This window comes from Montipora foliosa, chromosome 9 (assembly GCF_036669935.1).
Source record: "Montipora foliosa isolate CH-2021 chromosome 9, ASM3666993v2, whole genome shotgun sequence".
NCBI lineage: Eukaryota > Metazoa > Cnidaria > Anthozoa > Scleractinia > Acroporidae > Montipora > Montipora foliosa.
This window is the reverse complement of record NC_090877.1, coordinates 42,702,096-42,725,077: the sequence shown is the minus strand read 5'-3', so window position 1 is coordinate 42,725,077 and position 22,982 is coordinate 42,702,096. Positions and strand designations below refer to the sequence as shown.

Sequence of the window (22,982 nt, the reverse complement as noted above, 5' to 3'; positions counted from 1 at the left end):
GTAAAATTCGTTTCATCGCATTAGTAGAAAGAACTGGATTTTTTTTTCTTTTTGTTTTGTTTTGTTTTTGTTTTTGTTTTTTTTCATCTTCCTACAGAGTTTGCATAAATAGCGCATGTTCTACCTGATAATTTTTTCTGATACCGAGAGTTAGGTAAGAGAATTTAGTCACCGAATTAGTTATTAAGGTATTTTCTAATAACTGACTTTTAGAGGGTCTTTTGGCAGTGCCGTACCGTTGCCATGGCCACAGTTGGGGACTCCTGGGCACCCTTAACGAACTGCTAAACAATAACATTAAACGAGTATAAGAACGTTTCCCTACTGAAAGGATCGAGAGCGCTGTGATCCTTTTCCACTGGAAACCCGCTATTACCTGTGGAAAACCCTTTCGAGTCTTCAAATGTGGGCAGTTCTGTTAAGGCTGTTATAGGGGAGTTCCGTGCGTCGAAGGTGAGCATCACGGTTGGGAAAATATGGCGACCTACCGGCGCAAAAAAAAATATCTAATAACAACTCTACTTCAGCTTCCAAGTGGCTTTTTTCTCAGCCCGATTTTGTGATGTCACGTGATAATTTCCAACAAGGGTCTCACTGGGAGAAGACAGGAGGGGAAAAGAGAGAGAGAGCTTGGGTTCGAGTTTGAAGACCACAACAGAAATACCGCATCCCCACTTTTCTCTGATAATTTCAGTAGCCTACCACTGTGAAAACAAATATTCAAGCGCTTGCTTCCTTCTCTTGTTTTTAAGTTTACCTTAACGCCGGAGCTCATCGAGGAAAGCTTCCATCTCCTATACTTGGCCTCGGAGTCAACCCTCACATTCTGGGCCCAGTTAGTCAGTCATCGAATAGTATGGAAGAAAGTTTCAATATCCATCCCTTGTGTAGGGTCGGTGAATTAAAGGAGAGCATGCGAAGAGATGGCAAAGAGATGAGAGCACTCAATCGGCTCTAGTTACACAAATGTGGACTACAAGATTCAAATCATGATTTTTGTCATAAGTGAACTGTGTTTCTGTTCCAAAGAATTTTTTTTTGTTAATTTTGGCCCTACGATCGTGCATTCTTGCGAAAAACCAACATGTCGCCATTCGGCTCAACTGTGAGATTTGTATGGGAGAGTATACGAACATATTAACATGCATTCTCTCGCTATAAGATGCAAGCGTAAATACTAAGCCGTGAAAAGGCTGTGACAACTCATCTTGGAGTGGAAATTGAGTACTAGTAAAAGAAGCATATTTGTCTACAACAACAATTCCCAAAAACTTACGACATTCCTTTGTCTTTTATTCCTTCGCTCAGATTTCTTGCATAATTTAGCTGCTAGCCAATAAAACAATTTCACCCGCCTACTGAAGGCAGCGTGGTCGATCAAACGTTCAACAAAAGAAAAATTATTGGACGGATGGCGTCCATTAAAAACTCTCAATGGCCGAAAAACGATAGACTTTGACCATTAATCGTGTCGTGTGGTCGTAAGGGGTTATGACGGAGTAAAGGGTGACAATAGAGGTTTTGTACGGCAGCCATGTTGCATGGCAGGAACAATGGAAATGTTTTGCATTAGAAAGAACATTTGTTCCCATAGGAAAAAGAATCTATTGTTCCTGCCATGCAACATGGCTGCCGTGCAAAACCTCTATTGTCACCCTCTACTCCCTCATAACCCCTTACGACTTCACTTTGATGGTCTGAAGGGGAGAGGAAAGGCCCTGGAAATTAATGAGGTCGGTATTGCTCCCACAATTCTGAATTAAAGGAAAAGGACGTCACATTCAACTCTCAATTTACTTGTGAACAACCAGTCACGACGTGTAGAACGAATTCATCTGTTTTATTCTGAGTCCCGTTCTATATGTGCCATTCATTTGTGCAAGCTAATTATTTTTCATCACTTGATTGTTTTTAATCAAATCAGTTATGGAAAGACATACATGGGATTCAAAATCCTGATCCACTGCCTCCATAGCACCTGCACCCCGAGATAAAAGCCCTGCAACCGGGGTACTTCGTTTTGACGGGTTGACATTGGCAGCCCCTTGAATTACGATTGGATGGCCTGCATTTGTAAACCATTTTCCACTTAGACCCGTAATGGCCGCAGAGCATTATCTTATGTGTTATTGACTCCGTGCAGTCATCTGGCGATCTTGACTCCAGGTTTTGGATTTCTCGGCTATATGACGAGTTCTTCACGTAAGATCCTTCGTCCTTGTGGGTTTTGCTGTCTTCCAGGTATGCTTCGCGACTCCTCGATTCATCGTCAAGTACCGGAAGATAAAAGTTATTTCGAGCTATCAAACGGGACAGACGTGTCTGGGGGTCTTTTTTCGTTAGTTTCGCAGTAGAAGAGAATATAAAAACCAACCAAATGGCAGTCTAGGGAGAAAAAAACAGAAAGATAGGTATACAGTTAAGTCAAGACAAAGGGAGATGTGTTCGTTGTCTGTCATCGTGACTCAAATATTTTAGTTTCGAAACGTAACTTCGGAAGACGCCAAAAGAAAACAGTATTTGACAAATGAGCAGACACAGCGCTCGTCCGCAATCCAAAAGAGGATGAGGAGAGGAGAACTCATCTACCATACATGGCTGTTCCAATAATAATTTTTTTCAGTTTAAATTTATAACCCGCGGGCATGATGCGTGGCTATTTTAATGAAGACACCATATTGGTTATCACTGGCTGCACGACTATGGGCAAGAGACAAAAAAAAAAAATTCACAACATGGCACGAAGCTTTGAAGAGATTGAAAAAAAAGTATCACGGGGCGTGGGGATGCGTTCCGCCCTCTAATCCTAGCCTCTCTTCAGTCTCTTGCCGCAATCAGACTTGGTATACTCAGCGCTTGTCAATCACAATTCCCTTTGCAATTTTAAGTCGATAGAATAGACCTTATTCACGATGGCCGCCATGTTGTATTTGTTATTATCATGCAAATTAGCTACACACTTCTGAGGGGGCAAACAACACAACTTTGAGAGGTTACAACGAATATCTTAGCCACACAGATGATTTGTTTCACGTTCATTGAATGTTTATCACCTAAGTAATAAAATAGAATGATTACACAAGTTACTTCGACGTTTTTTTAGTGAAAAATGATCAGCTAACGAAGTAGAAAGTCAAACTGTCAAATGCAATCCAAAGATATAAAATTATTATAAGAGGTACTTAATTCTAAATACTGAAATGGACTTTTCGCAATGTTATTTCAATAATTATTTCGACAAGCCGATTTTCCCCAATTTGCCTTTTTTCCAATGTTTGCCTCCCAGCATAACACATGGCTAATTTGCATGACAATTAGAAAACCAACATGGCGGCTATCGTGAATAAGGCCTAATCCCGGTGAGGAAATACTAAAAAAAAACGTGAAAATAACTTAAGCTCGTTTTACAACGTCGCATTTCACTTGTGCCAAATCTAATACACATGAGAAATATCTAGTGTTTTCGCTCAGGGCCTTAACTCTCTTAAAGAGGATTTATTTACCTATAAGGTTAACTGGGTGTCTAGTGACATGAGTAAATATTCTGTCATGAAATGAAAAAATAGTAATAATGATAAACACGCACACGAAGATAATGATGAATCTCATATTTACTTAGATTGCAGTTGAAGTTTCGCGTGCCGCAACATACCCCGCTTGTTTATACCTGTCTCTACAGCACGTGTGCTCCAAAGTTCACTCAGCTATCCATCTATTTAAGGTCGGTAAAAGGAATGCCAGTGGCGTCAAGTAGTGCATAAAATCGGGAAAGGAATGGCGCCCATCCCTGCCTTAATTAGGGAGCTTTAGCAATGACAACGGCGACGGCAACGAGAACGTCACAAATTTGCATATTTAGTGCGCAAAAACAATAGCTTTGCACGCTCTGCACGTGTATTTTTCATTTTTATCTGTTTCTTTGCCGTCGTCAGCAAAACAGCAACGTGAACTGACCAAATTTGAGCTTTTAGGGAGAAAGTCAGCGCTTGAGGATAAATTTTCATTTTCCCCCTCTAAATTGAGCGCCGTTTATACTAGTTTCGTTCTTAAAATGCTTGGAATTGTCGCAAAGCGATTACAATAACGCGGGAACTGTGGTCAGAGTTTTTCTCTGTCCTTGTGTGGGCCCATTTCCATTAGTAGGGCTAACGCTCACATGGTTCATATGGGGTTGAAAACTAGCACTTCACATTACACGTTTGCAAAACGTAATTCTTCCAGTTACAGGATAGTTCACCCGTATTGTATGCATGGTGAACAAGACGGAATAATCGCGAAATACTTGCGATAGCGCTAAGTTATATTTTGGACTGACGTTTTCGTTGCCGTAGCCGTCGTCTTTGCCTCAACTCTTTATTGTGAGGGAAAATGTGAGAAAATATTAAAAACCCGGCAAACGGTATGAAAGACTGAAAACACTGCCGAGAGGCTTCTAGTGAAAGACATATTAAGAAAACTGACATGTTGTCCTGATAGTGATATCTGGCACGTGCAGCCAGTGCCAGACTGCGCATGCGTCTACGCTTTTTCAAGACCACATGCGACAGGTGATGGTGGTATAGAAAATTTAACATCGTGTTTACGAATTAGATGGAACAGATGTAATTCTTCCTCCGAACTTCACTGAATATGCAATCTTTTAAGCTTGACATCTTAATTTGTAATTGAGATAACCTAGCATTTTGTCGTTGGACGGTTTGCAATAGATTTTTAACGAAAAGAAAAAAAAAGAAATACATTATTCCTTTAACGTGTTTGCCCATGAAGGTTTCTTTGGTGATTTTTTCGGGTAATATCTTCAGTTGCAGACGGTATTACTAGAATTGCACGCAGTAAAATCATGATAAGTTTGCGCCGTTAATTTCTTGATGGAGTACGAACAGTAAGATGGACTCGCAAAGTTTCTTTTATTTTTGTACATTGGTCTCTCTGGAAACATGCCATTTTAGTTTCTGGAGTGCGAGTTTTAAGTTAAATCAACTGGAAATATTATGAAGCAATCTTGACTCCAAATTGTGCAAACAAACCGTGTCATGTACAGTAAGTAAATAAAACCGTTTGATACACAGTTATTCAAAACATGCATTCGCTTAACTTGCGATTTTATCGGTAGTAGCCAAAACGCGGGGCCGGGGCCGGGGCCGGGGTTGGGGTCGGGGTTGGGGTCGGGGTCGGGGTCAGGGTGTCTTTTTTTTCCAATTTTTTTTTGTTTCAATTTTTGACATTATTTTCCTGTAATGTTATATTCGAATGTTTGGCATCTTTCTTCCATTTATACGGAATCTACGAAAGAGACATCTTTGTTTTTCGAAATTAAGAGAATTTCAGACTGAAATTGGAATTTTTGTGGGGAATATACACTAACTCCTTGAGACACTGAAGATCCGCTGAGCTCCACATTTAATGTTTACTTCGTAAAAACCTCCGCAATACAATTAAAACGAAACAGAACATAGCCACAGTTCCACGATAGTCGTCACACAACGTTATCATTTGCTTGTTTTCGCAAAATTGTTTTCAATGTTGTTCTGTTTTTTATAGTGATATTGGATTCGATCCCGTGACGTCCGAATAGAATTGACTAGCAAGTTCCCGTGCGACTCTGGCTTTACTACAAACCGTTTCTAGTAAAGACAGACAACAACATGACAGCAACACGAGCAACGAGGAAATTTAAACTTTGCCTGACTGCGTGACGATCACATTTTTTTTATTTTTCTCAAGAAGTAAACATTGCAATGCTGTTTTTAAGTGTGGAGATCAGCGAGTCTTCAGTGTTTTTGGCAGTTGGCGTATATTTCATAAACTCCAATTTCAGCATTTCCGGAAATGATCTTAACTTCCAAAAACAAACTCCGATTTTCGAAAAGACTGAGTCAGGTTATCGCAAAAACCAACAGGAGAATAACGATAAAAATTAAAACCGAAAAAAATGGGAAAAAGAAAAGGCACCCCGACCCCGGCCCCGGCCTTGCGTTTTGGCTACTATCGATTTTATCAGCATCTCCTCCTGTTGATATATATGTCCTTTGTCTCATTCAGGGAACCAATATGCATCGGCTTTCATTGCCATTTGAAAGAACCCGCTATTTAGCTTTCAAAACATCAGGGAAGTTTTTGCCAAAGTACTTTCAACCACATGGCCACAGAGCTCGATAACGGAATCACTAATTTCACTCTTTCCAGATATTCAAACCCGATTCTGGACAAGTTATCAGATGTTTCAGATGGCATCTTTCCATTTATACAAATAAAATCAAGTTGCACCGTCCACGTCATTAGGGAGCTTAAGCAACGACAACGGCGACGGCAACGAGAACGTCACGAATTTGCATATTTAGTGGTTAAAAACTATAGCTTCGCACGCCCTGCACGTGCGTTTTTCACTTTTGTCCATTTCGTTGCCATCGTCAGCAAAACAACAACGTGAAATAGCCAAGTTTTTGGTTTTACGAAGAACGTCAGCACTTGAGGATAAATTTTCATTTTCTCTCCTAAAATAGAGTGCCGTTCCGACTGGTGTCATCTTTGAGGAATTACCACACCCTTGTCATATTAAAACCGTTGAAATAGTCACGAAGCAATTAAAATAACACAAATTTATATTTTGAGAGGACGTTCTCGTTGCCGTCGCCGTTCCAGTCGGAACGGCACTTAATTTTAGGAGAGAAAATGAAAATTTATCCTCAAGTGCTGACGTTCTTCATAAAACCAAAAACTTGGCTATTTCACGTTGTTGTTTTGCTGACGACGGCAACGAAATGGACAAAAGTGAAAAACGCACGTGCAGGGCGTGCAAAGCTATTGTTTTTACCCACTAAATATGCGAATTTGCATATTTAGTGGTTAAAAACTATAGCTTCGCACGCCCTGCACGTGCGTTTTTCACTTTTGTCCATTTCGTTGCCGTCGTCAGCAAAACAACAACGTGAAATAGCCAAGTTTTTGGTTTTATGAAGAACGTCAGCACTTGAGGATAAATTTTCATTTTCTCTCCTAAAATAGAGTGCCGTTCCGACTGGTGTCATCTTTGAGGAATTACCACACCCTTGTCATATTAAAACCGTTGAAATAGTCACGAAGCAATTAAAATAACACAAATTTATATTTTGAGAGGACGTTCTCGTTGCCGTCGCCGTTGTCGTTGCTTAAGCTCCCTATTGTAAGAACAAAAGGCAGCAACTTTCTTCGTACACTTATGGCGGATGAGTCTCGAGGACTTCGCGAGAGCTCCGCGCAATCATGAGAACATTTTCACTTCCAGCGTTTCAACAGCCAATCAGATTACGAGTTTGGTCGGCCAAACCGTCCGGATTTGGTCAGGCCCAATTTTAGCGAACGACGACAGAAGAGAACATATGGGAGAAGCTAAAAATGGGTCTGATCGCAGGTTAGGATCATTCATTTTCTCGAACTTCCTCTACCCAATGGCAACTTAAACAAGTTAAGCGCGAAGTACCCAAGCATAAGGTCATGATCCTTTTAACCTGAATTTTCAGCCTTCTTTTCAATCGCTTAAAATGCCTATTACACCGCGCAATGACTGATCTCTCTACGTACTCTACAAAATAACTTACGCAACGAAAAAAGACGCGGCTTTTCCTGCTTGACATCATTGCGTGAAAAGGAAAAAGAATAAGACGTTTTCAAGCAAAGCTCTGTGAGCTACTAACACGATGTTCCCCGGTACCCACTGTTATATATGACAGTTTTCCAGTTCATTATTCTCATGTAAATCCCTCAGTGACAATAAACTATCATCGCCACTTTACTCGGAGTATATCCTCTTGAGCGCTTACCTCCAAATGACAATGGCCTCGAGTGATGTAAAACACCCATCTTTAAAAATACTTTAAGAGTGCTTTAACAAAAAGGCTAAAGAGTAATCTTTAAGTGCATTATGTTCAAGTTCATATGCGTTTCCAGGAAGTGTTTAGTTAGGAATCGATTCCATAATATATCCGGATTTTACACCAGACTTACTTTGAACCCTCGTACACCTACCATTCAAAGAGCCTTTGAAAATGAAAGCACCCAGAAGACTGTGCGACGTATTGGAGTATTAACTAATTCTGGACCTCTTGAGTTCAGGACTTGTGCCGAACAGGAAAAGATTTACGTAGCTTCACGTGAACCCTTCGTGCTCGTCACCTGGTGACATTTTAGGCATTTCCTCGATTAATAAGCGTAAAATTGAGATCCATATTCATTCCAACAATACTAAGACCAACAAAAAGGCAACATCATGTTATAAGGAACCAGATTCCAAGATCTTTATAACACAAATTTTCTGCCAATCGTGTGTTCTATGCACCGCTTAAACTACTATAAAATTTGTATTCAAACCAGATGGCCTTTCTCAACAACATATTAATTTGTTCATCACAAAAGACGCGCTAAGGACCTAGAATGCGCCTCGAAACCATATTTTAGCAGCACCAGGTTTCTTTCTTTCTTCAACCTCAAAACGCTGCAACTGCTTCTTAAACTAGAGAGGCATTTTCTTAAGCAAAAAAGATTACAGTTGAATAAATTCAATTAAAAGTCATCGGTGACCAAGCAAGTTGGGAAACTATATCCACTTCGCGTCTTGCGTAAGCAATACACGAAGTTTGAAATATACGCAAACAAAATTTGTACCAGTATTATGCTCCTTAATTGTTTCTAAATTAGTCTTTCCGAGTTAAGTACTATTCACATTATAGAAAACACCTTTTATCCCCAATATAACCTGCTCCCATTACCTTCTTAGTTTGGTCGTTAGTGTGACTAGGAATCGACAAAATTCAAAGAACAACGACAACAATCTCTCGCCTTCCTCTCTAGATAGATAGGTAAATAGATAGCACTGCTAGGAAAACGGCGAACGGAATCAAGAAAAAGAACTGCTAACCTACTAGTTTTTGCATCATTAATTCATTTGCACACTTAGGAATACAAATGTTTCACACGTATTTAGGACCCAGCTAAGGAGTAAAGTCTCCCGATAAATCAATGCTTTCACCATGATCCTTTTCATTAATTTAGACGGGAAATAATTGGCAGCAAAAAAACCTTGCGGCCAATATATCGAACAGACCTCCCATAACTTGGCACAGGTGATACAGAAAAATTTGTAAACTAACCTAGCTCGAATTGGCGCGACAAATATTACAAGAAGGTTATATAATTTTTATAATATATGTAACCATTCTTAATATCAAAAGGAAGTAAGAAAAGCAGTTTTCTTTTATGTAATTTCCACCTTGGTTCGATTGTTTAACAAGCGGCGAATACAAAAAACATGATTTTTCAAAAGAAGGGCAAAAAGAGAAAAAAGATGCTTGATTATTAAGCAATTATGTTTTAGCACCTTTGTCACCAAGCCGGCGTTATTACCAGCTTAACCTTTTGTGTACTCACGGTAACTATTGAACTCGTACAAAAACATATTTCTACGTCGTGGTATGAATCAACAGCTTCTTGAGATCCTTTTAAACTGTTTTCTTTCGTATTTGACAGAATTAAGTATAAATGGCAAGTCTTCATTCAGCAAAAGACAATGGACTGCTGTTCATGTTTCCAAACTTACCGTAGAGTGGTTCCTACAGTTCAAGTTAATGTCCCCGTAAGGCCGTACCGTTTCCAATCTAAATTAAGTAGCACTGAAATTCTTTCCCCTTCATTGATACCCGGTTTTAAAACTACTCTAAAGTGCCAAATTTCATTGCTTTAGGACCTTTATGCTTCCATCTGCCGTGTTGAGACAACCTCTATTAAACGTAAGTGTTTACTTATATAACAAGGGGAATTCCAGATACGATTACAAATACAGGAACAAAGATGTTTAGTTCCGTGGGTCGATCCTGCTGTGGGTTCTTAATTAAATTGCGTGCCTCTTGATGGTTCGCCTTATTTAAGCCTCAGATAAGTTCTCCCGGCCTGCGTTTTGTGGGTGGTGCACTGTAAGTGCATTTCTCATATTGTCACCGCGGGGGCTGCCTGAGTGAGTGAGCGAGTCTAAGATTGTAGAGCTGCAGTGCGTGCATGAAGTACGAAACTAATGCAGGATTTCCTTGAATTTCAGCAATTGTCCATTGTACAGTTATTCTGTTTGTGGCTCACTTGTCGCCTTTTCTTTTATTTTGCCAGAGCATTGGTACACAGCAACACTGGCGTTAACATTGGTGGCATTCTTGCCTAGGGCGCTTGTGGGCTTTTTGAGTCAACACCCGCTTAGCCTAAATGCACCCTTTGGGGATTCCATCGCTATTCCTCTCAAGACAGGAATAAAAAAAGTTTCGAAAAAGCCTTTAACAACCAAATACAAACACGAAAACAAGCAAAAAGAATAAGAAGTGTCTTCGCCACGAGGATTTCGCGATGGCCTCCCATTGAAGTACTAACTCCACCCGAAAGGGCTTAACTTAGTGGATACTGTTGCATTACTTTATATCCAATCGGTTATGTGAATGCTAACGCGAAACTGCTGGCAACAGTAGACAACGAAATAAATCGTGAAAATATAATAAACAAATAAAAGGGGTAATCAGTCCTCACAGGCTTTGTGAGTCAACACCAGTAGTACACTTAGTAACGGCACTGTTTGGGGACTCCCAAAAAATTGAAAAGAAGATTACGGAAAAGCATTTAACCGTTCTTATACCTTATCCTCTATTGTTTTGATTCTATTCTCGAGACTTTGCTCTTCAGTGGAACTTTAAGATTTCCGGCTTTTTTCTTACATGATTATCAGTATTTCACCAAACAGGGAGTTTTCAGTTTTGCCAAGAAAATGGTCCCCTGCACAATATCAACTGATTTTCTTGATTTTCATTTATAATAAATCAGGTAGGCTAACAGTGTTTCGAAATTCCTGGTCTTGTCTTCCTTCGCTTTCGTTTCTTTTCTGATAATCACGTCTGCCATCACTAGAATCCTTAATGACCAATCTTGGAAGTTCCTCATGGCAATTCTGCGAAAGTCGTTTGTTAAAGCGTTTGAAATCTTTTTCTGAACTGGACTTGCTTAAGCTGGGAATTCTTAAAACTTCCTTCTTTCTCACATGAACGAGCTCTTTTTGTAATTTCCTCTCGTTAGCACCGACAATCCTGCAATTTTGCTTTAGTTCTCGCTTCCAAATATTAACTTGAGTCTCTAATTCCTTGGTTAGACCCTGGTTTTTTATTTTGGCACGTTTTGCGGCAAAAGCAACGTGTCTGTTCGGTCGCACTGACAAAAGATATTGATCTCGCTGCAAAACTTCCTGTCGGTTTTGGCTTTGTCTTTCGTGCAGTGTCATCTCACCTTCATCCAGGCTTGTTGTTAAAACTTCCGCGGTGCTTGAGGGACTTTGAGTCCTCAGTCTTTGTGTTATAACACAGAAGTCGGCTTTACTTGGTCTGTAGCAGCTTCTTGATGCATTTCCATGGGTTTGTCTTTCCATTTCAAGTTGACAGCAAATATTTAGCAAATAATAACTTAAAGGTGTTTCTTGAACTCTAGTTCTACAAACAATAGGTCATTTCTTTGACCAAAAATTGATACTTCATTGAACTTAGAGGCGCTTGAGAGATTCTGAATAATGCCAGCTCGCTCAAAAGTGATGATTCTTTTTGTAATAGGAAAACGTTTCGCCGCAATATGAAGTCCGCTGAGGTAAGGTTGGCAAGGCAACAATGAATTGACTGCAGGTGTCAATAGTTCTTATATATCATCTAAGGGAGAGGATGCTATTCTTCAAAATGTATGAGAATCGAAAGCGTTTAACTCATCATAGTCGCAAATAGAAATCCATTATGATATTAATCCTAATATTTCGTTCCTTCCGTCGGACCAACTGGAAAAGATATTTCGAGTGCAAATTGTAATAAAACGATATTTTACTCCGACGTGGGGACTCCTTTCTTGCTCCATAGCCGTCAACTTATCAATAATTAAAGTGCATTAATGTTCGCATAGGAAAGGCATTTTTAGTTGCTAGAGGCGTTAAAAAGTGTGGGTTTTTTTTATTCTTCATTTGTCAAAATTGACGTGGTAAAAATTGCCTTTTCTCACAGCTGGCGCGCAAGTTTAACTGCTTTGTATTCAATTATTCCTCCAAAATTTGATAACCAGTATGTTTATCCGTCTCTAAACAATCAGATTGCAATTCTTATTCTAAATTCCGGTATCGAGTAACCTTGATTTGCATGTTGTAAAGTTGCCGGTCGACTGAATTTTTGTGGCAAAATAGCAGCTAGTTAGATGTATTATACACTTGTAGCCTTTGCTTTCAAAAAGCAGCCAATTTTGTTTACTGAGCAACTGTTACACATATACGTACCGTCAAAATCAATCACTTTTTACGTTATTAATGGTACAAGGTGAATGGTATGCATCAGTGTTGCGAGACTGCTAACGGCGAATGTGAAACGAAAAATTCCGACCCTGTAAACTTAATTCTACCCCAATTTTCTTGGCCTTCTTTTCACGAAAATGTTATTTAATGTACATCAGCAGGTACATCAGTAATTAAAAACGTTTACTCACCGACTTATCACTAAAATAAATGCTGGCTTTTGGGTAAAATTATTCTCTTGGTACATTTCATCTCGCACATTTCAGTTTTGATTCTGCATGTCATTCCTTGCCATTTTCGTTTCGTCAGTTCAACAATCCTATTTAACAAAGGGCCACAAAAAAATTAGCGTGATTGGCTTCCACTGTTTTTCATCATCACACGGTATCTCCACTTGATAACACATGCAGGTAATGAGAGCTATAAAAAAATGACTTGAACCATAATTTCTGGAACTAAATATTAAATTCCTAATTCATAAGCAGATTCTTCTTATTGGTGGCAAAGACGAATCCATGGAGAATTGTTAGGAGACTGTGGTCATGATAACCATATAAATTTTGAAAGGGTGTAATTTTATTTCAATGTCTTATCCTCCCCAAGTGCTTTTACAAACTGAACTGTATATTGCCCTCCACTTCAACGAGAAGAAGCATCGCACATGCATAATATTGATTTTGTATGATTCTGAAAGCAAATGCCTAAAATTACACCACCATCAGGAATCTAGAACGCTCTAGAGGAACGATTAAGCGCTTTGTTTACCTTGAATTGTCGCATACGAGAAATATTACTGAATGCTGATTGGCTGAGACGGAGGTAATTTTTTTCCTTAACCACGAGGGTACTTTTGGTAATCAAGGAGGCTTGATTACTTGATGCCGATTGGACTGGTTGGTTAACAGTTGCTTCCAGAGCAAGCGAAGATACAAGAGAATCCTCTTCCAGATTAGACTACTTTTTTATCCACAAATAAAATGCATTTCACGCGCTATTTCTGTTGACAGCAACGATTTATTGAATGAACTTTAACCGAATGGGATTGTGTTGTCATTTGTCGCGGCACTAAACGGGCTCACGTCAATAATTTCTCCCTTTATGTGATAAACATGCAATTGCAATGTAATGGTAATGAATTTTATATAACGCATTTTCTATTAACATATTCAAATGCGCTTTACAAGCAAGTGATCTATGGGTGACATCGGACATCAGCATATACAGGCCCCGCTGGCAGCGCTATCAGTCCATTATTAGCGACCTCATGCACCCAGCACATGAATGAATGAAATGAGGCCTGACCACAACACCGGGAGCAATGTGCCCTCGTGCGATTAAGGATTAATTTCACGACTCGGGCAATTTTGTGAAAACTTTGAAAATACAAGTGAAATTAGTCTTTAATTGCCCTCGGGCCCCTTGCGATTACATCACATATACTATTATTATCAAAAGATCTTCATAGTGTCAACTGTACTGACCACCTACATGGGAGTCTTCCAATGATAATTTTTCCAGTCTAAATTTAGCCGGGCTATTTTAAGGAAGATACCTGATTGGTTAGCTGCAATCATGTCATTAAAATTACATTACATTTATCTGGTATCTTTTTCCTAGTTTTCTTACAGCTTATCATGTTTGAATTTCAAAATATTGTAAGGAGGGAAATCATTTAGCTCCCTAAAGAAGTCAGGCCGTGACTGACCAAATAATGGAAAAACAAAAACTATATAGGTCTTCACAGCCATACAACCAGCCTTGCATTATTATTTTATTAAAATTTGATCCAAAATAACTTTCACAACATGGCGCGAAGCTTAAAATAAATCATCCTCTCTTGAAAGAAATCAAATCACATCAAAAGCTCAAAAGAAAACCCTTCAATGCATTTCAATGCAAATGTTTAATGTTCCCAAGCTATGACAAGTGCAGCAAGTGTAACAGACAACAGTTTGTGGAGTAATGGGGTAGGATATGAAGCATTCCATTAGCAGGTCATGAACAGGCAGGTTAACTATACGCTGCCCGGCAAATAGAGGTCGCGATCCTCTCCGAGGAGTTACAATCTCCAAGGCATGGAAACAAGTTGGTAATATGAGGTTACAATCCTCGCTAAGGGGTTAAAATCACCAACACCACAATCCTCTCCAGAGGGTTGCAATCGCTCACATGAGAGGTCCTAATCTATCTATGGTTGCGCCCCCTGGTTTTTATCGGTGGTCATTAAGAAAACTGAGCTCGAAAGAAAACTAATGATTTGAGGTCAGATTCTCTCCTCCCGCCAGATGGAGAGAACAGCTGGGAAAAAGAGAGACTGGTATACAAAGGCTCCGGGCAAAACCTCGTCGAGACTATGGTTATTGTATGGAAATTGGGGCTTTCAATTTGAAAACAGGCGGAATTGGCTTGGGTCATAATTTCTTGAATCACCTTTGGCACGGCCGGAATCGCCATAGGTCTCTCCAAATCAAACACAAAGTCAGTCTCAATTATTCAATTAGTTGTATTTATTAGGTTGTCACGTCACAGGCCTTCCATGGTATTGGAGTTCGCAACTTACATATCTCTCTGATGAGTCTGTCTGTAAAACTGGAACAGCTTCCCTTGCCATGTATTGCCGATCCCATTCGAATTTACGCGATTAATATAGCAAGTCTAAAAGATGGCTCATTAGAAAGTGGATAGTAGCTGCAGTATTTGCTCTAGGTTATTGGTTAAAATGCACACGTGTTAAAATAACTCTGCATATCAGCTAAACAATTCGACCACACTACACTCGAATATATTAATCACCTTAACTATTTTTGTCACTTGGAAATAATGCCATGGAGACAATGAAACGACGTTGTGGTGTTAAACTTCTAACGCTTATCTTTGTTCAGTTAATCGAAGTTAACTTTGATTTACAACGCAAAAGGCTGGAACGGTTTCACACTGCCAGTGCAGAGGAAGTCCTTCTTTCACAAAGGACGGGACCCGTCGAACTAGGCAAACATTTGCACAGTTTGCGAGAGCAAGGTCATTCTAATAGCTCAAACAGGCATGTACGCAGCTCATTTTGCTCAAGTTGTCTAACCCGCAATGTACGAACTCTTGATGTGTCTCAAGATAAGGAAGAACTTAGCGCTGAGAAAGTGGAGTTAAGACTTCCTTGCGGAGAAATATTGATGCTTCCTGCTAAACTCTCTGTGTCAATGGAAGCAGTTTCGTAATCCGAAGTCTCCAGACTAATATTGGACGATAATTGTCCTTTTGTCCGTGTAAGAGAGGTGGCTTCGGTTTCTTCGATCAAAATGGAGTTTCCATCCGGGTCCTTAACGACCCATAATGCATCTCCTTTGCGAACCGGAGTTTCACTGAAAGCATCCATAATGGCATTAATGTCCTTGACTTTAAACTTCAGGTGGACAGAGTTCGAAGGATGAGGTAAAATTTGAGGCATGTACTTCAAGGATAGCTGTAAATCAAAGCCACTTTGACTATACATAGTGAAAAAACAAAATCCAGAGGAACCACTGGTCGCCTTTTTACCTGTTACAATTTCATAGAATAATCTCATCGCCATAAAGTCTTTAACAAATATATGGAAACGTAAATGTTCATTGCCGTAGTGAACTGGACAAATTGACCACAATGGGAGGTTAGGAAATGTCGCGTAAAAATCTTGGCCAGCGGTCACCCGGGGCTTAGCATGCCTAGGTAGCTCAACCCGGTGGTGAAATTCCCAAGGAGAAATATTGAAGTTCTCTTGAAGAGTTTTAGCAGACAAACGGCCAAAATCTTCGGAAAGGAACAAAACAATACTTAATGCTGGACAATACAGAATGGAGGAGTCTATTAAAACGTCGTCCTCGTCAGCTGCTTTAGGAAAACCAAAACCATCGTTTTCATTGATTGTAACAAGTTGAAAAGTAGGATCCAGTCCCTCCAGTAAAGGAGAGTAGAGCTGTTTAAGGTAGCTCGACTCTCCCGTTTGAACTTCTATTTGCAAAATACAGCCAAAAGGGTCAGGAGCCATACGAAATTTTAAGTCATCCAAGCTCTCGTCAAATCCTTCATCGTTGAGGACAGAGTCGTGCATTTCCTTCACTGTTAGTTTTCTCTACACCCAAGGTTACGAATGACCTGTAATGTGATCAAACTGAATTAGTGTTCATTAGGTTGTGAATTTGTTCCACATTAATATACTTCAGGATTAAATCCCAGCTTGGACAAATAAGATGGTCTTATATAAGCACCAAGTTTGCTGAGCCTGAATGACCAATCAGGCAATATTAATTCTGTCAACTCTCTGAACCCCATGACAAAATTCAGGGCTGAGGCTTTCGGATTAAGAAAAAATCACCTTTTTCCTTAACATGGTAATTTACGTATGAGACGGTTTATTCATCAGTGTTGCTGTTCAGCCAGACTTTTAAGGATATTGTTGAATTGCGAGCAACTTTATCTTTGACAACAGAAGGGACAGTGATGGAAGCGAACTGATCAAGAGAAATGTTCTTTCGCTTTCATTTCTTTAATCAGTCGTGCATCTGAGTGGCTGAACGTAATATAAAATTCTTTAATTTGGTTCCGGTTCGATGTTTCTGTCGCATAATCAAGAGGTTTCTTTTGCGGGATCAGCTGTTGACCTTACAATTAACAAATCCCATTATAAAACACATAAACAAGATTCAAAGGACGCCTATATTGACTGCGGGCAAGCAGACACAATGCACGCATTCCAGTCGCAGTAAAAAATGGCAAGAAAAGTACTTAAAAATATTTGTGATTGATGTACTCGAGGCATTGGGCGTTAGAAATAAACAGGAAATTTTAATAAATGCGTTCAACCGTACTTCATAAAAGGAACACAATGGGTGGATTATTTGTGCAGAAACTCTCTAAATGCTGTAATTGTGTTGTGTACAAGCCAATAGGTGGCATTTTGTTTATTATTGATTATTGACATTACTGATCAAGTTTGACCTCTTTCTCCTGGAAGAACTTACAAATGCATGCAACGTTTAAATTGAAAAGATCTTCAATGCCGATGGCAAATAAATCGCTAAGGATGCCCACTTTCTATTCAGATCATGATAAAAACATCAAGACATTTTTGACTCCGCGCATGGAAATGCCAAAAATGTCATTTGTCAACCGTTCATAGAGCGGGTATATTTGCCTGTTGTTAACTATAACATTTGCTTAAAAAGATGTTTTGTGTTTTAGTACCTAATTGCAGCCTGATGAATTCTTCCATTGATGTTAAGTAGGGAAGTTACGCATGTTCGTTTCCGCGTTGAATCGAATCGGAAAAAGGCCAGTATAAAATATATATCGTTGGCCATAGTTTGTACTACGCAAAAGGCACCTTGCGTTAGCATAACAAGTGACAAATATTAAGGACGTTCGAAAAATTGTCAGGGCATTCACAGCACGAACACGTGGGAGTCTCAGGTTTTGAATAAGATGGACGTATTTCAGTTTATTTTATCTTTGTTGCAGGCCGGAACATTCGAAAAGCACAAAAATTTACAATGTATCATCCACACTGTCGCTCCCGTCTGAAATGCGGCAAAAATGAATACTGTATAGGATAGCACATTTATTCGGTTCTATTCCTAGATCTTCTTTATTATAAGAACTATCATTTGATGTCAAAAGGAGTTCATTACCTCAGTTCACTCAATAGAGTGCGAACAGCCAGATTTATAACAAGAAGCTCGTGTGCTAGCATATCCTAGCAGTTCTGAGTACTAGACCACATTATTTTCATTTTCATTTTCTAGGTTTACATTGATCAAAGTGTTTTCAAAGCACGCATTAATTGTGCGTTGATTAGAAAATTTGGCCTCTTTCTATCTGTCAGTAACTGTGAAAAAAAAAAAAAAAGACAAAACAAACTTACCATCAATGTCTTAATGCGGTAAAAAATCAGGACTGTCTGACCATTGATACAGTTTTCGCTTTTCTTCTTTGCACATTATCATTCACGGCTTGTCGGAAAAACATTGACTATTTTTGCATCAATTGAAAGAGAACGCAGAATAATGAATAGGAAATGAGATCTTAGACGAACGAATTACAATAGCGTCTTTGAATAAAGAGGCCGTGTTTTCTTATCATTACTTTTGCTTTCGTCGAGAAACAATGAGAGAGCTTTCAAAATACTGAAGAGGCAGCCAATCAAATTAAAGGAACAAGTTGTATCATATTCAATACGCAACTAGCGATCACACAGGCACACCAATTATGTACAACATGAACGAACCAATAATCAGTCCACCAAGTGCTTAAAGAATGACAGTTCTTTTCTGGGAAGACGTCGTAATGCAGTGCACTCAAGTTTCTATAGCTAATACGCCACAACAATGAACAGCATATTCTTGGAGTATTGGAAACGTTCCTGTATAACATGACACTTTTCCGCTACATCAAACCAACCAAGCAGAATTGCCACATATTTCTTTCTGCTAAAATTTTCCCTTTAGGAAATTGAATTTTACGAGGCAAATTGTTGTAATGACAAAGTGAATTGCGGCAACATTTATTATGAAAAGAAAACAATGTATCACTGAAATTATACACTTAAATAAGAAAAGAAGACAGGCAATATCGCTCAAATGCTGTCGGTCAAACGTAAGTAAATAAGCAATTATTTGGCTGCTTTTCAACACTCTCTGATTCAAGGTCCTGTCACATAATGATATAATCCCATCGCAGTAAAATAAATTAAAGAATATAGGAGGAAATAATTCATATATACTCAAAGTCATTTAGGGCTTGCAGCTTGTGGAACAAAAAGGGAAAATTAACATAACAGTGTCAAGAAAGATTAAAGCAACCTTGTTCAAAAACATAACTCATACGTACTGAACAATAATTAAAAAACAAGTGAACTGCCAAGCAACTGAGAATGAGCTCGGGGCCATTGCGAGTTTTCCATGCACATTTAGCATATATTTCAAAGTGTAGAAGTCGTTTGTACTGACCCATTTTCAATATCAAAACACTTACTGTATGTTACAGGTTGATTTCTATAATAGATGCTCTCTACTGGCGGGCTCGATCAACTTGCCAGTGTATTTGCCGATAAATGCTATCCTGCGATTCCAGAGACTGAATGAACTTATTGACGACTGGCAACATAGCTACTGTTTTATAGCGGAAACAACCATCAAACCACACCTTTATTCGCTCTATTGCGTCAAAAAACAGATATATTGCAATAGATTTTACGATACAAACAACGAGAAACGTCTTTGAAAACAAAACGCTTTCAGTCTTCGTTTTTTACGACGTCACGAGAGCAAATAAAATATCATCCATAATCAATGTTGATTCTAACGCAAGGCATTTGTTATTCACGATTTCGCCATGACTGTTGCCACGTAATAATTAAGCCACCATTCAAAAGAATTTTTGCGACATCTTCGTGACTAAAGCTCAATACTTATAGTATAAATTACCACTTAACCCGCCCAAGTCTCCAGCGCAACAAGAGGGTCTAAACAACGCTAACAGCAACGTCATCGAGAAGGGTCACTTCAAGGGAGCTTGAAAGGGCCTCACAGTTAGCCATAGGTAACCAATGGTAAGAGATTAGAACCCTGGGAAAGAGGCAGGTTATTATGCAACCTATGCAAAGCCTAAGGACGCCTACGAGGAAGTCATTCTAAAATACACGTTCGCATCATTTATTTAGCATTACGAATCAATCCGTTTCTAAAACGTGCACAATGTGAGTGAAAGTAGAAATGTAAAAATCAAAATTTGTCGTCATGTGTTTTCGTTCTCCTCAGGACTTCAAGAACTTTAAGGCTTGGTCATTTTGGCGTCGTTTTTTTTAACGATGAGGACGGAAAAGAAATGGAAATCGCAGGCGTGGAAAGCGGCTCCGAGGTTAAGTAGAACGTCGGGCGATAAACACGTGGGAGATGGGTCTAGGCAAGCACGCGTTCTCGCCGGCAGTTTTCGCTTTCCTGTCTATCTGGGAGCCTGAAAAGGCTAGGAAAGCTGTGACTTTTGCTCTTCAAATATACAGTGGCGCTCTAGCTGAGGTCGGAGCCGTTATTGTGTAAATTCTAAATTGTTTAATAAATAATGAACACTCCATCAAACACAAAAAGGCAACGCTAACTGTTTAATTGAAGGCACGTTCAAATAGTTTAATTCTTGACCATCATTCGTTCAAAAGAAGTTGGGTAAATATTGGAAGCTAAAACAAAGCTATACAATGGTAAATAAGAACTATGTTGTTTTAAAGTATACTTGACTTAGTTTAAATTTTATTTGACATACATTCAACAACCTTTCAACATTTTGTACACTGAAGAATTCCAAATTACTTTTTAAAGTTTCGAGGGCGCCGCCATCTTGAAAAATTGTGACGTGTTAGGTTGCCCTATTGTTCTGACACAAAGACCTTTTGCCTAACCACGATAGGGTAACCATAACGCGTCACAATTATTCAAGATGGTGACGCCCGCGAAATTTGAAAACAAAAGTAGGCGATTCTTAAACTTATTCATTTAGGATATAAACGCTTTCTTTGAAAAAAAATTAGACTTATTTCATAAGTGTTCACGTTTCAACTAAACTGATTGTTTGCCAACATAGAAATTAGAGCTTAAAGATCAAAGGTTGAAATCAGTGTCAATCAAGGTCACAAGTTCTCGGTAATCAAATTATGCACGTGACTTAACTTAAGGACGGTGCCTATTATTGTTATTGCGCATACGTTCTGCGCATCTCGAGGTCATCGGGTTGCCTATCGGTGATGCATTTAATCAGATCAGATTTTTAACTCGTGTTTTGTATATATAATAAGCTGCGTTTACAACCTGAAATTTTAAGTCACTGACGTCATTTTTCCCTAGATCTAATCCTCAGATGTCCAATCGCTCAGTTTGGGAATGTCCCAGGGATATATTGCAGGGACATGTCTCCTCGTGTGAACGTACTGCTACCTTTATAACTGTGCAACACCAATAGCGCACTTTCGATATATTAAAATTCATTCCTAAACGTCATCTGGAGGCTCTGCGAATAAATGCAAAGGTTTGTATGAGATTGTTCCCCAGAGCCTTTGTTTAGGACTGAATTTTAATGCATCAAAAGTGGGCTATTTGGGGGTGATTTTGTCCCCTAGACGTGTCCCAAGTTGAACTTCATGGGACACGTCGCGGGGTCAAAATCATCGGCCCCCAAACTTGTGTTGCACAATTATAAAAGTATCAGTTCACACGAGGGGACATGCCGTTGCAACATATCCCTGGGACATGTACCAGCAACATTTTCATGTGTGTGCAAATGTTGTGATTTTGTCCCTGCTACATGTCTCCGCTACACGACCCTAATGCATGCCACCCCTCTGTGTTCTACACACCTTTTTGTCGCTGAAACTTGTCCCCGCAAAGTGTCCCCTCGTGTCTGCCCAGCTTCATGCTTATTTTCTATAATTTATAGTTATTTTTTGTTGAAGTAGAGGTGGACAGAATAAAATGGAACGGAAATGCCCCCGCGCGAAGGCCATAACGCGCCATTTTCCCATCATTGAGTTTGGGGGAGGGGTGGTCTCAATTTTCCATTTAATCTGTCCAAGATTGTATTTGCTTTGCGGTGTGATGTAATTCAAACTTTTTCCAGATCATCTTTTTGAATGACGTCACAGTTGTCGTCACTCAAAACTGATAACACTCTACGTATTTGGATATCATCTTTATCAAAACTTATATGCACAGCCGCTCGTCCAAGACCTTTGAGTTTGAGTGAGGCTCCAACACTTGGCTAAGTAGCCTGACTTCTGGCTGTTATACACAATTGTGGTCTCATTCACGCGGAAGCCCTTCAAGCTAATCCTACCAAGCCGACCACATGCTGGAAAGGTCAGATCACTACACCGGGAACTCTGTGCCCTACTCTTTTCGAATAGTGTGTGGGATTTTTAACGTCCTAGAGAGTTAATAAACAAGGGCTGTGAGACGGGACCTCCGGCTTATCGTCCTTATCCGAGAAGACTTGAAAGTCTAACCATTTGCAGATGAAGTTACAAAGGCAGCACTTTCTCCTCAGTTAACCCTCCTCTAACCCTAATTCTGTGGACCCTCGTACCAGTGTACACACGCAGAAAGTAGAATGCAGTTGGAGTCAGTTAAAGCCTACTGTAGGACAAAAGGAGAGAAAAGGCGTAAGAAAGGATGGCCGCAAAAAGTCTATTTGGACGAAAGAATATGGCGACAATGGAGGGGAGAAAGTTATAATGTCACTATGAGAAATTTTTCGGCTTCTTTACAACTTCAATTTCCAACAGATCTCCGATCTCGTGACATAGCATGGCATTAAGAAATTTTAAATACCTTTGGTAGACCGCTAAAATTCTGAGTTTCTGTAAGGACACTCAGGGTTAGGGTTAGGGTTATGCGTATACACAAGAACTCGATTTGGGTTGCCCAGTTCCCGGAAGGAGGCACTTCTGGATGATCAGTAGAACGGTTGCTGCCACCTTTTTTGCTATGACTTCGCAAGATCCTTTGGCTGAAATGTATAACAACGGGATGGCAGTAAAAAAGCAAAAAGCTTTTCGGGACAACAATTTAACGGGACTTTCGAGAAATGGGCCCCAGGGCCCGGTTGTTCGAAAGCCGATTGACTTAATCCAGGATTAGCGTAAACGTCTGGG

General features: G+C 39.5%; 1 protein-coding gene and 1 long non-coding RNA gene across 4 annotated transcripts; both read right to left on the bottom strand.

Moving 5' to 3' along the window:
- Window positions 1-1,811: 1,811 nt before the first annotated feature.
- On the bottom strand, window positions 1,812-7,700 carry LOC137970666 (uncharacterized). Its single transcript, XR_011116842.1, has 2 exons — window positions 7,578-7,700; window positions 1,812-2,385 (listed from the first exon to the last, which is right to left on the bottom strand). It is a non-coding gene; the product is annotated as an uncharacterized lncRNA (long non-coding RNA).
- Window positions 7,701-14,808: 7,108 nt separating this feature from the next.
- Window positions 14,809-19,454, bottom strand: LOC137970247 (protein FAM124A-like). 3 transcript variants are annotated; one of them, XM_068816763.1, is made up of 2 exons: window positions 19,319-19,454; window positions 14,809-16,444 (listed from the first exon to the last, which is right to left on the bottom strand). In XM_068816763.1, exon 2 carries the CDS (start codon window positions 16,398-16,400, stop codon window positions 15,423-15,425), a length of 978 nt encoding a protein of 325 aa, XP_068672864.1. In that variant the 5' UTR covers window positions 16,401-16,444; window positions 19,319-19,454; the 3' UTR covers window positions 14,809-15,422. The 3 variants fall into 3 exon arrangements, with proteins under 3 accessions (XP_068672864.1, XP_068672866.1, XP_068672865.1); XM_068816765.1 differs by having other exon boundaries at window positions 19,294-19,391; XM_068816764.1 differs by lacking the exon at window positions 19,319-19,454 and adding an exon at window positions 18,210-19,271.
- Between the last annotated feature and the right edge of the window lie 3,528 nt (window positions 19,455-22,982).